This window comes from Rhinoderma darwinii, chromosome 2 (genome assembly GCF_050947455.1).
Source record: "Rhinoderma darwinii isolate aRhiDar2 chromosome 2, aRhiDar2.hap1, whole genome shotgun sequence".
Taxonomy (NCBI): Eukaryota; Metazoa; Chordata; class Amphibia; order Anura; family Rhinodermatidae; genus Rhinoderma; species Rhinoderma darwinii.
The window spans coordinates 12,967,123-12,982,636 of record NC_134688.1 but is presented as its reverse complement, the minus strand read 5'-3'; the positions used below and the strand labels follow the sequence as shown (position 1 = coordinate 12,982,636).

Below are 15,514 nucleotides of genomic sequence, written 5' to 3'. Positions count from 1 at the left end.
GATTTTCTAATTGTAGCTACAGCTGCATCTCAATGTATTCCTCTGGACTGCAGCTCGATAGTTAAAAACAAAGAGTCTCGGTGCAGCCCCGGCCTTGTGCGCCGCTCATTGATCTGCCCTATAGAACAGCACATGGAGTTCTGGCAGAGGGCGCTGATCTATCAATGTCGTCTTTTTCTGGAACAGAAATTACTTTGTGAGAAGCTTGATGAACAGTTACAGAATCTGGATGTTGTTCTAAAGAAGAAAGAGCGAGCAGAGAGAAGGTTAGTGCTCCCCTTTACTCCTATCCTTAGATGGTACATCCCATCACGTGACATTTTAGACTGATCGATCATGGGAGTAAATCTTCTGGGCTGGTAAAACAGACTAAGGCCGGGTTCCCACGGATCGGATAGGCTGCGTAAAAATCCCGCAGTGTATCGGACGGAATTTCCGCTGCGTAAAAAAAAGCGCTCATACTTACCTCCTCCTTTGACGTCTGCTCCGGCCTCCTGCCATGTGACACTGCAGCCTGTGATTGGCTGCAGCGGTCACATGGGATGCCACGTCACCTGGAGTTGGGATTTTTGCAGCAGAATCTCTGCGATCACGCCGCAAAAGTCGCAACACTTGGCTTTCTGTTGCGGGTTTTGCATCTCCATTTGAATACAATGGGGAAAACCCACAACAGAAAATCAACTAAGACCGCATAAATTGTCATGCTGCGGAATTAATTTCCGCACTGCAGGTCAATTAACGTTTACGCTACGTTTTTCTTCCGCACCGTGGGCATGAGATTTTCTACATCTCATCCGCTTTGCCGCTACTGTAAACGTTGCGGAACTTCTGCAGGGTTTACACTACGTGGGAACACGGCCTAAGGGTCAGCTCACACAGAGTTTTTTTTGGTGTTGATTTTTAAGCGGTAAGGGCCTGTTCACATCACCGTTCGCTTTCCGTTCCGGGGTTCCGTCTGGTGAACCCCGCAACGGAAAGTCAAACTGAAACCACAGCTTCCGTTTCAGTCACCATTGATATCAATTTTGACGGAAACATTGCTAATGGTTTCCGTTCGTCACCATTCCGGCTGGTTTCCGGTTTTCCGACGGAATCAATAGCGGAGTCGACTGCGCTATTGATTCCATCGGAAAACCGGAAACCATTAGCAATGTTTCCGTCACCATTGATATCAATAGTGACTGAAACGGAAGCTGTGCTGTCACTTTCTGTTGCGGGGTTCACCCGACGGAACCCCGGAACGGAAAGCGAATGGTGATGTGAACAGGCCCTAACAGAGTCAGAATCAACGCCAAAAACAGCTGAAATCTCCCGGGTGGCTTTTGGCTGCTCGTGGGGGAAAAAAGTGGCATGTCCTTTCTTGCCACTCTGTTTTTCGTGGTATTTTTTTGCCCGTACTCCTTGCATTCGCTTCAATGGCCGCGGGCTAAAAACACCACGGAAAAATACGTTCAGGTAGGTTTTTTTTTTCTGCCTGTAAACAGGGTCTTAGGGTTGAATAGGTTGTTTAATGAAATTTATTTTAGAAGTAGTGTGTTGCCTAAAGGCCCTTTCACATGGGCCAATTACCGGGCAATCGCTCGCCCATCGGCTGATTGTATCGTTTATGCACCCGAAAGTATTATCGTTGTCAGCAGCGCATCTCCCAGGGAGACGTGCTGGCGACAAGATGGGGACGAGCGATCGCAGTAACAAGTACTCGTCCCCATAGCTCCTTGTGAAAGGAGCAAACTGCGCCAATCGTCTCATTGATCGGTGCCCACTTACACGGCGCATGTCTGGCCGTGTAAGAGGACCCTAAATGTCTCCACGTACGAGACTGAGTAAGGCCTAACTCACACGAGCGTGTTCGGTCCGTCATATATCCGTCGTGTGTCGGCCGTATTTCCTGGACCGCAGGGACCCGGGCTCCTAGCGTCCTAGTTATCTATGACGCTAGGAGTCGCTGCCTCACTGCGGGAAAACTGTAGTGTACTGTAATCATGTTTTCAGTACGGGGCAGTAGTTCCGGCCTTACTACAAAGGAGACCAACATTCGGACATGAAACGTCTGCATGGAATGTATTCTGTAAAGATCCGTCTCCGTACGCTGAGATACTGGGGAGGAGAATCTCTGTGTATCCTGCTCTCCTTCACCACCTGAATTGCTGCAGATCAATTCCAGTGACTGATGTATATGGAATTGCTAGTCATGCAGTTTACAGCTCGGCATACACAAGTCTTAGGGTATGTTCACACACAAACTCAAAAACGTCTGAAGATACGGAGCTGTTTTCAAGGGAAAACCGCTCCTGATTTTCAGGCGTTTTCGAAGCTGAAAATGAATTTGGAGCTTCTTTAGGGGCGTTTTTCATAGTGTTCAATGGAAAATCCGCTCCAAAAAAACGCCTCAAGAGGTGACGTGCTACTTCAATTTAGGGAGCGGTTCTTTACACTTCGTTTTTTAAAACAGAGGCCTAAAAAGATGCCCCGTATGAACTAAATGCGTTTTTTTCCCATTGATTTCAATATGCAGATGTTTGTAGGCATTCAGCTTCCGTTTTTTCAGGCGTTTTTCGAGGCGTAAACGCCCCAAAATACGCCCGAAAACACTGCGTGTGAACATACCCTGAGACGTTTCTGTTGCTTAACCACTTCCTGCCCGTTTTTTCACGTTTTAGCCATGTGCCAATTTAAAAGCAAATTGCTCTTCTATTACTCTTCCAATCTACATGGATTTGGTCTTGTTTTTCTCAGAACGTGTTGGGCTTCCATATTGTATAAAAAAATATATATATATATATTTTACTTTTTAAAAAAATGTAAAAGGAAAACGGGAAATAAATAAAAAAAAATAGTGTGCATATGTCATTTTAGGTGTTTTTTTTGTTACATCTGGTGCATGCCGCTGGGTAAACACACCTGAATACATATTTGGCAACTTCTGCCGTCTTTAACGATACCAAATATGTGTGTTTGTCTTACACGCTGGGCGCAAGGCGGAGCTTACCATGAATGTTGCGCAAACTGGCTTTCGGAGAGCAAATTTTCCAAAGCTGGTTCCATAGCGATCTTTGTGTATGCGACCAGTGTCGCGGCCAAAGTCGTCGTGTAGCTCCAGACTAAAGATGTACAATATATCTATACATATATATGAAAGTTATAGATAAAGACATAGGTAGATAGAAATAATAATAATCTTTATTCATATAACACACAAAATAAATAAATAGCAATTTAGATCTCTCTCTCGTATCTCTCTCTCTCTCTCTCTCTGTCTCATATCTATAGATCACATCTATCTATTAGATAGATATTACATAGTGTGTATCTATCTATGTAATATGATCTATAGATATGATGGATAGATGTGACAATTATAAGATAGATCGATATGACATAGATAGATCGATATGACATAGATAGATAGATATGAGATAGATAGATACGAGATAGATAGATAGATATTAGATAGATAGATAGATCGATATGACTTAGATAGATAGATATGAGATAGATACGAGATAGATAGATATGAGATAGATATGAGATAGATAGATAGATAGATGATGGATAGATATGCGATAGATATGAGATAGATAGATAGATATGAGATAGATATGAGATAGATAGATAGATAGATAGATAGATATGAGATAGATAGATATGAGATAGATAGATATGAGATAGATAGATATGAGATAGATAGATAGATATGAGATAGATAGATAGATATGAGATAGATAGATAGATATGAGATAGATAGATATGAGATAGATAGATAGATATGAGATAGATAGATAGATATGAGATAGATAGATAGATAGATAGATAGATAGATAGATAGATAGATAGATAGATAGATAGATAGATATGAGATAGATAGATAGATAGATAGATAGATAGATAGATAGATATGAGATAGATAGATATGAGATAGATAGATAGATATGAGATAGATAGATAGATAGATAGATATGAGATAGATAGATATGAGATAGATATGAGATAGATAGATATGAGATAGATAGATATGAGATGGATAGATAGATATGAGATGGATAGATAGATAGATAGATATGAGATAGATAGATAGATAGATATGAGATAGATAGATAGATAGATATGAGATAGATAGATAGATAGATAGATAGATATGAGATAGATAGATAGATATGAGATAGATGATGGATAGATATGAGATAGATAGATAGATCGATATGACTTAGATAGATAGATAGATATGAGATAGATACGAGATAGATAGATATGAGATAGATAGATAGATGATGGATAGATATGCGATAGATATGAGATAGATAGATAGATAGATATGAGATAGATAGATATGAGATAGATAGATATTAGATAGATAGATAGATAGATAGATAGATAGATAGATATGAGATAGATAGATAGATATGAGAGATAGATAGATAGATAGATATGAGAGATAGATAGATAGATAGATATGAGATAGATATGAGAGATAGATAGATAGATAGATAGATATGAGATAGATAGATATGAGATAGATATGAGATAGATATGAGATAGATATGAGATAGATATGAGATAGATATGAGATAGATATGAGATAGATATGAGATAGATATGAGATAGATATGAGATAGATATGAGATAGATATGAGATAGATATGAGATAGATATGAGATAGATATGAGATAGATATGAGATAGATATGAGATAGATATGAGATAGATATGAGATAGATAGATAGATAGATATGAGATAGATAGATAGATAGATATGAGATAGATAGATAGATAGATATGAGATAGATAGATAGATAGATAGATATGAGATAGATAGATAGATATGAGATAGATAGATAGATAGATATGAGATAGATATGAGATAGATATGAGATAGATATGAGATAGATAGATATGAGATAGATAGATAGATATGAGATAGATAGATATGAGAGATAGATAGATAGATAGATATGAGATAGATAGATATGAGATAGATAGATATGAGATAGATAGATAGATAGATATGAGATAGATAGATATGAGATAGATAGATAGATAGATATGAGATAGATAGATATGAGATAGATAGATATGAGATAGATAGATATGAGATAGATAGATATGAGATGGATAGATAGATAGATATGAGATGGATAGATAGATATGAGATGGATAGATAGATATGAGATGGATAGATAGATAGATAGATAGATATGAGATAGATAGATAGATATGAGATAGATAGATATGAGATAGATAGATAGATATGAGATAGATAGATAGATATGAGATAGATAGATAGATATGAGATAGATAGATATGAGATAGATAGATAGATATGAGATAGATAGATATGAGATAGATAGATAGATAGATAGATAGATAGATAGATAGATAGATAGATAGATAGATAGATAGATAGATATGAGATAGATAGATAGATAGATAGATAGATATGAGATAGATAGATATGAGATAGATAGATAGATATGAGATAGATAGATAGATAGATAGATAGATATGAGATAGATAGATATGAGATAGATATGAGATAGATAGATATGAGATAGATAGATATGAGATGGATAGATAGATATGAGATGGATAGATAGATAGATAGATATGAGATAGATAGATAGATAGATATGAGATAGATAGATAGATAGATAGATATGAGATAGATAGATAGATATGAGATAGATGATGGATAGATATGAGATAGATAGATAGATCGATATGACTTAGATAGATAGATAGATATGAGATAGATACGAGATAGATAGATATGAGATAGATAGATAGATATGAGAGATAGATAGATAGATAGATATGAGAGATAGATAGATAGATAGATATGAGATAGATAGATATGAGATAGATATGAGAGATAGATAGATAGATAGATAGATAGATATGAGATAGATAGATATGAGATAGATATGAGATAGATAGATAGATAGATATGAGATAGATAGATAGATAGATATGAGATAGATATGAGATAGATATGAGATAGATATGAGATAGATATGAGATAGATATGAGATAGATATGAGATAGATATGAGATAGATATGAGATAGATATGAGATAGATATGAGATAGATATGAGATAGATATGAGATAGATATGAGATAGATATGAGATAGATATGAGATAGATATGAGATAGATATGAGATAGATATGAGATAGATATGAGATAGATAGATAGATATGAGATAGATAGATAGATAGATATGAGATAGATAGATAGATAGATAGATATGAGATAGATAGATAGATAGATAGATATGAGATAGATAGATAGATATGAGATAGATAGATAGATAGATATGAGATAGATATGAGATAGATATGAGATAGATATGAGATAGATAGATATGAGATAGATAGATAGATATGAGATAGATAGATATGAGAGATAGATAGATAGATATGAGATAGATAGATATGAGATAGATAGATAGATAGATATGAGATAGATAGATATGAGATAGATAGATAGATATGAGATAGATAGATATGAGATAGATAGATATGAGATAGATAGATATGAGATAGATAGATATGAGATGGATAGATAGATAGATATGAGATGGATAGATAGATATGAGATGGATAGATAGATATGAGATGGATAGATAGATAGATAGATATGAGATAGATAGATAGATATGAGATAGATAGATAGATAGATATGAGATAGATATGAGATAGATATGAGATAGATAGATATGAGATAGATAGATAGATATGAGATAGATAGATATGAGATAGATATGAGATAGATAGATATGAGATAGATAGATATGAGATAGATAGATAGATATGAGATAGATAGATATGAGATAGATAGATATGAGATAGATAGATATGAGATAGATAGATATGAGATAGATAGATATGAGATAGATAGATATGAGATAGATAGATATGAGATGGATAGATAGATATGAGATGGATAGATAGATATGAGATGGATAGATAGATATGAGATGGATAGATAGATATGAGATGGATGGATAGATAGATAGATATGAGATGGATAGATAGATATGAGATGGATAGATAGATAGATAGATATGAGATAGATAGATAGATATGAGATAGATAGATAGATATGAGATAGATAGATAGATATGAGATAGATAGATAGATAGATACGAGATAGATAGATATGAGATAGATAGATATGAGATAGATAGATAGATATGAGATAGATAGATAGATAGATAGATATGAGATAGATAGATAGATAGATAGATACGAGATAGATAGATATGAGATAGATAGATAGATAGATAGATAGATATGAGAGATAGATAGATATGAGATAGATAGATAGATAGATATGAGATAGATAGATAGATATGAGAGATAGATATGAGAGATAGATAGATAGATATTAGTCATGATCACATGCCCAGGGACCTCACTGATTGGTCTCTGGGCAGAGCTCCGTGACGTCCGCTGGTTAGAGACCGCTGTATCCCGGAGCTAAATGCCGCTTCAGACCGGCCAACAGGCTATCACTGCAGGATGTTCTGGAACGGCCCTGCAGAGATAATTAAGCACCGCCCGGACGTTTAGAGTCAGTGGTCGGTCTGGAAGTGGTTAAAGGGGTTGTTGTACGAGCGCTGCGGCCCCATCAAAACAGCTGTTGAGCGGGGTTCCCGGGACTCAGACCTCCAACAATGACCTGTCCTGAGGAAAAGCCGTCAATTTCTTATGGCTGGACTCCCCCTTTAAGCTCCTGCGCTTCTTCTTTCAGCTAAGTTGTGTTTTGTCATTTCTCAGGAAAGAACGATTGGTTTACGTCGGAATCAGTATTGAGAACATAATCCCTACTCAAGTACGTTTATTCCTTACCATGTGTTTGTTCGCCACGTGTTGGATTAGTTGGCACAATAGCCTTTATGTTTCAGGAATCGGAAGACGTGCCAGAGGTACAAGAGAAGGAGGAAAAGAAGAAGAAAAAGTCCAAGCCATTGGAGAGGAGGTCAACGAGAGCCAGGAAATTCATCAGTTACAGGTGAGATTTGTGACTCTCTTAGGCTTCGTTCACATCTGCGTCAGGGTCCCGTTCTGACGTCCTGTTGGAACTTTCCGTCAGAACGAGACCCTGCCTGAGACCACCGGATACCATAGGATTCCGGATCCGTCACCATTGAAATCAACGGTGATGCAAACAGAAACCTGTGGTTTCCATTTGCCTCAGTCAGGGTCTCGTTCTGACGGAAAGTTCCAACAGGACGTCAGAACGGGACCCTGACGCAGATGTGAACGAAGCCTAACTTTAAAGGACCGGCTCATCCGCTGTAATAGGGCCGCATGACCCAGACCCCCTACCCCTGGGGTCTAAGAAACCAAACTTCCATTACCACAGAGCCCTATAGTGATCACTAGAACTGTAGGGTCCGTATCCTGTGGTCATAATACGAATGTTCAATTTCGGCCTTGCTACAGCCATATGAACCTGACTTGAATATGGTTTTATGTAAATAAAGTTTATGACCCCGCACTGTTAGCTAGTCGGCCAAAAAAATCATTCTGGTGGCTGACGGCATGACCCTAAGACGTGACTATAATATGACAACTCCTTCCCATATAAATGGCGCAGGTGGTAGGTATTTAATACAAGTCGCTGTACATTGGAGCCCCCCCACCCCTTAGGCCTAGTTCACGTCCAGAAATTCTGCCTGGAAAAATAGTTTTGTTTTTTTTGCCACTTTTTTTAGGCTTTTTTTTTACCTGTTTCTTCAACAGGCAAAGGAAAAAATCGCAAGCGGTCTTTCCAAAAAACGCGTCAAAAGATGCCATGGCCGTTTGCGGCGGTTTTTTCCATCTCCCATTGCTCCCAATGTTATTTTTGAGGTGGAAAACGCCTCAGGATAGGTCATGTCGCCTTTTTTATCCCGTGAGCGGAAAAAAACTCCTCCGCCTCCCATTGAAATCACTGGGAGGCTTTTTTGGTGCGGGTTCCGCCTCAAACGCGCCAAAAAAACCTCAGTGTGAACAGGGCCTTACTACTCCTGTCCTTGGGCTGTGTCTGGTACTGCAGCTCAGCCCCATTCACATGAATACCAGACACCGGCCCTGGGCAAGGGTTGCACGGCACACCCTTTCCTCCTCTAATACAGCCCCATTGATTGGATGGATGGCATTTTTGTTTTATATTGTGATCCGCCTTTGTGTGTTTAGGGTTTTTTTTAAACTTTTTTTCCATAGCCGTGCTTTTATATCCATATATTAACACTTCTTCTGACCCCGGCTTTCATAGGTTTGATGATTTTGATGAGGCGATTGATGAAGCGATAGAAGATGACATCAGGGATGCAGATGGAGGAGGAGGCGGTGAGTCCTTTTCAGTGGTCCTGATGGCCGTTGCCCCTTTTGACGATCAAGTGAAAAAGCCGATAATGTCACATAGAAAAATGGCCCCCGTCCGGCTCGTCCCGTATCCTGATCTCCGTTTGTGCGAGTCGTGAAACAATTGATCATGTTAATCGTATAAATTGCTTTAGTGTTTTTTTTTATTTTAAAGCTGGCGGCAGAGGAAAGGACATGTCTAACATCACAGGCAGCCGTGGCAAAGACATGTCTAACATCACAGGCAGCCGTGGCAAAGACATTTCCACCATCTTGGAAGGAGAAAGGGAAGAAGGGAAGCGTCCTCAAAGGGCTGTCACACGACGTAAGAAGCGACGGCGATTAAATGACCTAGACAGTGATAGCAACATGGACGAAGAGGAGAGTGAGGACGAGTTCCGGATTAGTGAAGGGTGAGTTCATGGCTGTGCCCCGCCTGTTTTCTTCAGTTTTCTAGAGATCAAATGGAGCGGCAGCGCAGGTGGCCGACTTGTTCGCTCAATTTCCTCATTGTGGTCGTGCAGGTTCAGTGCACATAAAAAGTTGAGTCACTTTGTAAATCTATCAGGCCCCATGCACATGAACGTGCTTTTGCGGCCGCAATTCCCCTGAAAATGCACGGGAGAATTTCGGCCCCATTCTTTCCTATGGGGCTATGAACACGACCGTGGTTTTCAAGGTCTGTGCTTGGCCCGGGAGCCTGGACCGCAGAAAGAACGGACATATCTTATTACGGCCGTGTTCTGCAGTCCAGGCTCATTTAAAACAATGGCCGTGGCCTGTGATTTGCGCTGCCGGCCAACCCGAAAATAATGGCCGTTCCCATGGCTACGGTCTTGTGCATGAGGCCTCACATTTCTTATACTGATCCTGAGTTATATCCTTTATTATACTCCAGAGCTGTGCTCACTATTCTGCTGGTGCAGTCACTGTGTACATACATTACATTACTTATCCTGTACTGATCCTGAGTTACATCCTGTATTATACTCCAGAGCTGCACTCACTATTCTGCTGGTGGAGTCACTGTGTACATACATTACATTACTTACCCTGTACTGATCCTGAGTTATATCCTGTATTATACTCCAGAGCTGCACTCACTATTCTGCTGGTGGAGTCACTGTGTACATACATTACATTATTATCCAGTACTGATCCAGAGTTACATATTGTATTATACTCCAGAGCTGCACTCACTATTCTGCTGGTGGAGTCACTGTGTACATACATTACATTACTTAGCCTGTACTGATCCTGAGTTACATCCTGTATTATACTCCAGAGCTGCACTCACTATTCTGCTGGTGGAGTCACTGTGTACATACATTACATTACATTACTTATCCTGCACTGATCCTGAGTTACATCCTGTATTATACTCCAGAGCTGCACTCACTATTCTGCTGGTGGAGTCACTGTATACATACACTACATTACTTATCCTGTACTGATCCTGAGTTACATCCTGTATTATACTCCAGAGCTGCAATCACTATTCTGCTGGTGGAGTCACTGTGTGCATACATTACATTACTTATCCTGTACTGATCCGGAGTTTTATTCTGTATTATACTCCAGAGCTGCACTCACCAGTCTACTGGTTGCTATTGGAAACTGTCAGCAAGCTTGTTAAGTTTAGCTGTTCTATAATGCAGGGGAAAGTTTTTTTTGTTTCTTTTTTAAATTTTGGTTTTCTATATCAGATAACGAACTGTTCAGTGCCTGATGTGAAGACAACACTTTTCAAAATGCAAGTCACTAGAGCAAGCTCTGTAAAGAGTCTGTAAGATTTCAGCTCTGAGGCTTGCAGAATTGTGAATACTGCTTTGAACTATAATACGTGAAGTTACTTTAAAGACATTATGTATTTTGTACTATGTGACTCAGTTATTTATGTAATATTATTCTATATACTGTAAATGATGTCTGATGTGCACGCTTCTCGAATCAGTTTTTGTGACTACATTTCGTATATACACGTTTTTACCAATGTTTGTATTGGAGATTCTGATTTCTTCATTGTTGCTGCACTAGCATTTCCCCTCCCTTTTTAAAACCCAAATTTTGTTTCTAGCTCTCAGGAGGAGTTTGTCGTATCAGAGGAAAACGTAGAAGAAAGCGATGATCAGCAGTCTAGTGACTTTGGTACTCGCCGACCACGCCGGCATTACAGCCGACCTATGAGGCAAAGTAGACGAATAAAGCGGCGTAGTGTCAGGAGGAGGTACTCTGATGATGATGACGAAGAAGATGATGATGACGAATCTAAAGAGAATAGTCAAGGATCTGGTAATACAATCTATACTTGTACTATTTTTTTATTTATAGTCTTTGAATAATTAGTAGATTACATAGCAGGGATTTGCATTATACAGATCCATTGTGGAGTCAGTGTGTGCATACATTACATTACTTATCCTGTACTGATCCTGGGTTATATCCTGTATTATACTCCAGAGCTGCACTCACTATTCTGCTGGTGGAGTCACTGTGTACATACATTACATTACTTATCCTGTACTGATCCTGAGTTACATCCTGTATTATACTCCAGAGCTGCACTCACTATTCTGCTGGTGGAGTCACTGTGTACATACATTACATTACTTATCCTGTACTGATCCTGGGTTATATCCTGTATTATACTCCAGAGCTGCACTCACTATTCTGCTGGTGAAGTCACTGTGTATATACATTACATTACTTCTCCTGCACTGATCCTGAGTTACATCCTGTATTATACTCCAGAGCTGCACTCACTATTCTGCTGGTGGAGTCACTGTGTACATACATTACTTATCCTGTACTGATCCTGAGTTACATCCTGTATTATACTCCAGAGCTGCACTCACTATTCTGCTGGTGGAGTCACTGTGTACATACATTACTTATCCTGTACTGATCCTGAGTTACATCTGGTATTATACTCCAGAGCTGAACTCACTATTCTGCTGGTGAAGTCACTGTGTATATACATTACATTACTTCTCCTGCACTGATCCTGAGTTACATCCTGTATTATACTCCAGAGCTGCACTCACTATTCTGCTGGTGGAGTCACTGTGTACATACATTACTTATCCTGTACTGATCCTGAGTTATATCCTGTATTATACTCCAGAGCTGCACTCACTATTCTGCTGGTGGAGTCACTGTGTACATACATTACTTATCCTGTACTGATCCTGGGTTACATCCTGTATTATACTTCAGAGCTGCACTCACTATTCTGCTGGTTGACATTGGAAACAGTCAGGAAGCTATATGCATGGGGGACAATTACAGATTTGTTAAGGCTATGTTAGCCACTTACCAATTCTGGCTTATGTATGTCACTGCAGAGACTGATGACAGTAGTGATTACAGTGATGACTACCTGGACACCAGGAGGAGGAGATCACGGAGGAATCCGAAGCGGCAGGTCAACTATAGGGAAGATACAGAGAGCGACGGGTCACAGAAAGGAGCTCGCCGTGGACGAGGGAAGGAAATGAGACGTGTCCTTAAGAGAAGATTCTCCAGCTCTGAAAGCAATGGTGGGTTTCTTATACCTGGGATATGCACTGAGTGCCATGGACTGGACTAAACTTAGATTTATTAGAAGTCAGCGAGTATAATGTAATCCAGTAGCTCTCCGGGTTTAAGTGGTTTATCCAGATTTCAGGTCATTTGTATGGTTCAGCTTGTACGCTGGAGAAGTGAAGGAAGTCGCCTTTACTAGATCATTGTTGTAATCCATATCTCCGGATCCCTGGATGTACCTGCAGCTCTTGGTATAAGAAAACCCATCCTCTGTGATCATTTCTCTCTTAGGGATTGTCCAGGCGTTTTATATTGATGACCTATCCTTAGGCTAGGTCGTCAATATCAGATCGGTGGGGGTCCAACTTGGTGCTGCAGCGTTCGTCACTATAGCCTTTTCCTAGTTTGCAGGCACAGCGCCGTACACGTCCTTAGTGGCTGTGCCTGGGATTGCAGTTCCGGCCTGATTTCAAGAGAATGGGACTGAGCTGCAATCACAGGCACAGCCGCTACGGAAGCGTACGGCGACGTGCCTGACACTGAAGAGGCGGCGGCGACTAATGCCGTAGTTCCTTCAGTCAGCTAATTGGTGGGGGTGCCAGTAGTTGGACCCCAACCGATCTGATAATAATGACCTATCCTAGGTCATGAATAAAAAATGCCCAGACAATCCTTTTAAACTGTCCTTGTACTGCTCTCCTCACTATATTGAACTCCCCCACATGAAGTGTCACACGTTGATGTCGGTGGGCGTTCATGGTCACATCTTGCGCAGCGGCTCTCGGTTCTTGGCATGTAGAGGTGGTGGAGCACATTCAATAGAAGATGAGACTAATTACGTTATTTTATATTCCAGCGACTGATTTTTCCGTTGCCTCGGATGACGAAAAGCCTCGACATGTGAGGAAGAACCTGCTAAGAAAACGCATTAGAAGCTCAAACGATGAACTTTCAGATGAAGAAGAGGAGAGACCGGTCAGAAAGCGGCTAAATCGCATCGAGACGGACGAGGATGAAGAGGAAGGAGACTCCAAGGTCGTCAGTACTAACAAACCTCCGGCGGAGGACAAGCCACCGGCGGAGGACAAGCCACCGGCGGAGGACAAGCCACCGGCGGAGGACAAGCCACCGGCAGAGGACAAGCCACCGGCAGCCACTGTCATCCCGGAAGGCACCAAGAAGCCTTGTTACCGGATAGAGAGCGACGACGAGGATGACTTTGATAATGTTACAAAAGACGTTAGCCCATTGGACTACAGCTTGGTGGATTTACCTTCCGCTAACGGACAGAGCCCGGAAAAAACGATTGAGACTTTAATCGGGAAACCGAGCGAAAAAAGTGAAACCTCAAAGGACACGTCGGCCCCCGTCAGCCAGGCTTCCAATGGGACGGGGGGCAGTCAGGAGGCGGCAGGAGCGGAGGAGGATGAGGACGAACTATTAAGAGTAACTGACCTTGTGGATTACGTCTGTAACAGTGAACAGTTATAAGATTTCCACCTCTTCCATTTTTGTGCTAATTTATTCCACAGTCGCTCATACCAGCCGGGCCAGTTCGAAAATGCGGTTTTAATTCCTCCTAAACGAAATCCAACCTTCTTCTTCTTCACTACAGATTTTACCTTTTATAGAAGCGAACACTTGACCAGTTCTGCAGTCTTTCTGTGAAGTGACCAGTTTATGAACTTAAAAAAAAATTCTGTACATTATTTTTTTTTTTTTTTTTAAATCATTTTCTCTCATTGCATTTGTTGTCATCATGGGTTAATTTCACTGACTGAAACCAATGGAAACGACAGAGAGAGAGAGAGAGAGAGAAAAAGTAACGGCAACTTGTGGTACCTAGAGGGAAACGTGTGAATAGGAGATGGGGGTAGATATGCATTCCAGATGTCCCCAAAAAAAATATTTTTCTTTAGGGAGGAAAATCCATACTGGGAAAAAAAAAAAAGGGGGGGCGTAGAAGTGAAGGAGCGCGGGGAGGGGAATCGGAAGAAGCACTTGATGCTTTTAGCTTTTTTCATATGAGATATATATTCTATTTAAATACTCAGTACTTAGGTTACGATACACAGGCCGTTATAAATAAAAATGACCAACTACTTTACCGTTGCTTTGTGAGTCTTAGCTATATGGTTGGTTGCCCCCGTATTTTTTTGTATACCTAGTCTAGATTCCACAGTGACCACAAGATGTATATTTAACCACTTCTGTGTCAGAAGGCCCTTATATAACACATTATGTCGACATTTGCTGCTGTCATTTCTAAAGTTGATCCACGAAAATGACTTTTTTTTTTTTTTTTTAAGACATAGAAAGATAAATGTGCTGGTTCTAGTCTCCTTATTTTTAATTTTTTCTCTCTTTACTGCCACATACGATGTGATAAGTGTTAAACCTGCCTTCTGTTGTCATATTAGAGACTTTATACTGGCACCACGCTGTATTCTGGAGGTCATGTTGTCATCTCGCGTAGCTCGGACTTTGTTGAATAACTTTGTATTAAACTGCTGTAGTGCATGGCGGGAGATGTAGTGTTTGTTTCTTTTTTGTAATAGACCTCGGTACGTTGCCTGCTGTAAATACTACATCTCCCGTATGCTACTACAGCAATGCGTGGTCTACATGAAGGGAGGGGGGTC

General features: G+C 40.2%; 1 protein-coding gene across 1 annotated transcript in view; it reads left to right on the top strand.

The window, feature by feature from the left end:
• RSF1 (remodeling and spacing factor 1) overlaps positions 1-15,212 on the top strand; it is a 33,473-nt gene extending 18,261 nt beyond the window's left edge. Inside the window, exons 9-16 of the mRNA XM_075851366.1 lie at positions 187-266; positions 7,776-7,830; positions 7,904-8,010; positions 9,259-9,332; positions 9,523-9,760; positions 11,425-11,639; positions 12,692-12,886; positions 13,729-15,212. Of these exons, the coding sequence (XP_075707481.1) occupies positions 187-266; positions 7,776-7,830; positions 7,904-8,010; positions 9,259-9,332; positions 9,523-9,760; positions 11,425-11,639; positions 12,692-12,886; positions 13,729-14,363 (1,599 nt within the window). The 3' untranslated portion in view covers positions 14,364-15,212. The remainder of the gene's footprint in view (positions 1-186; positions 267-7,775; positions 7,831-7,903; positions 8,011-9,258; positions 9,333-9,522; positions 9,761-11,424; positions 11,640-12,691; positions 12,887-13,728) is intronic.
• The last annotated feature ends 302 nt before the right edge of the window (positions 15,213-15,514 follow it).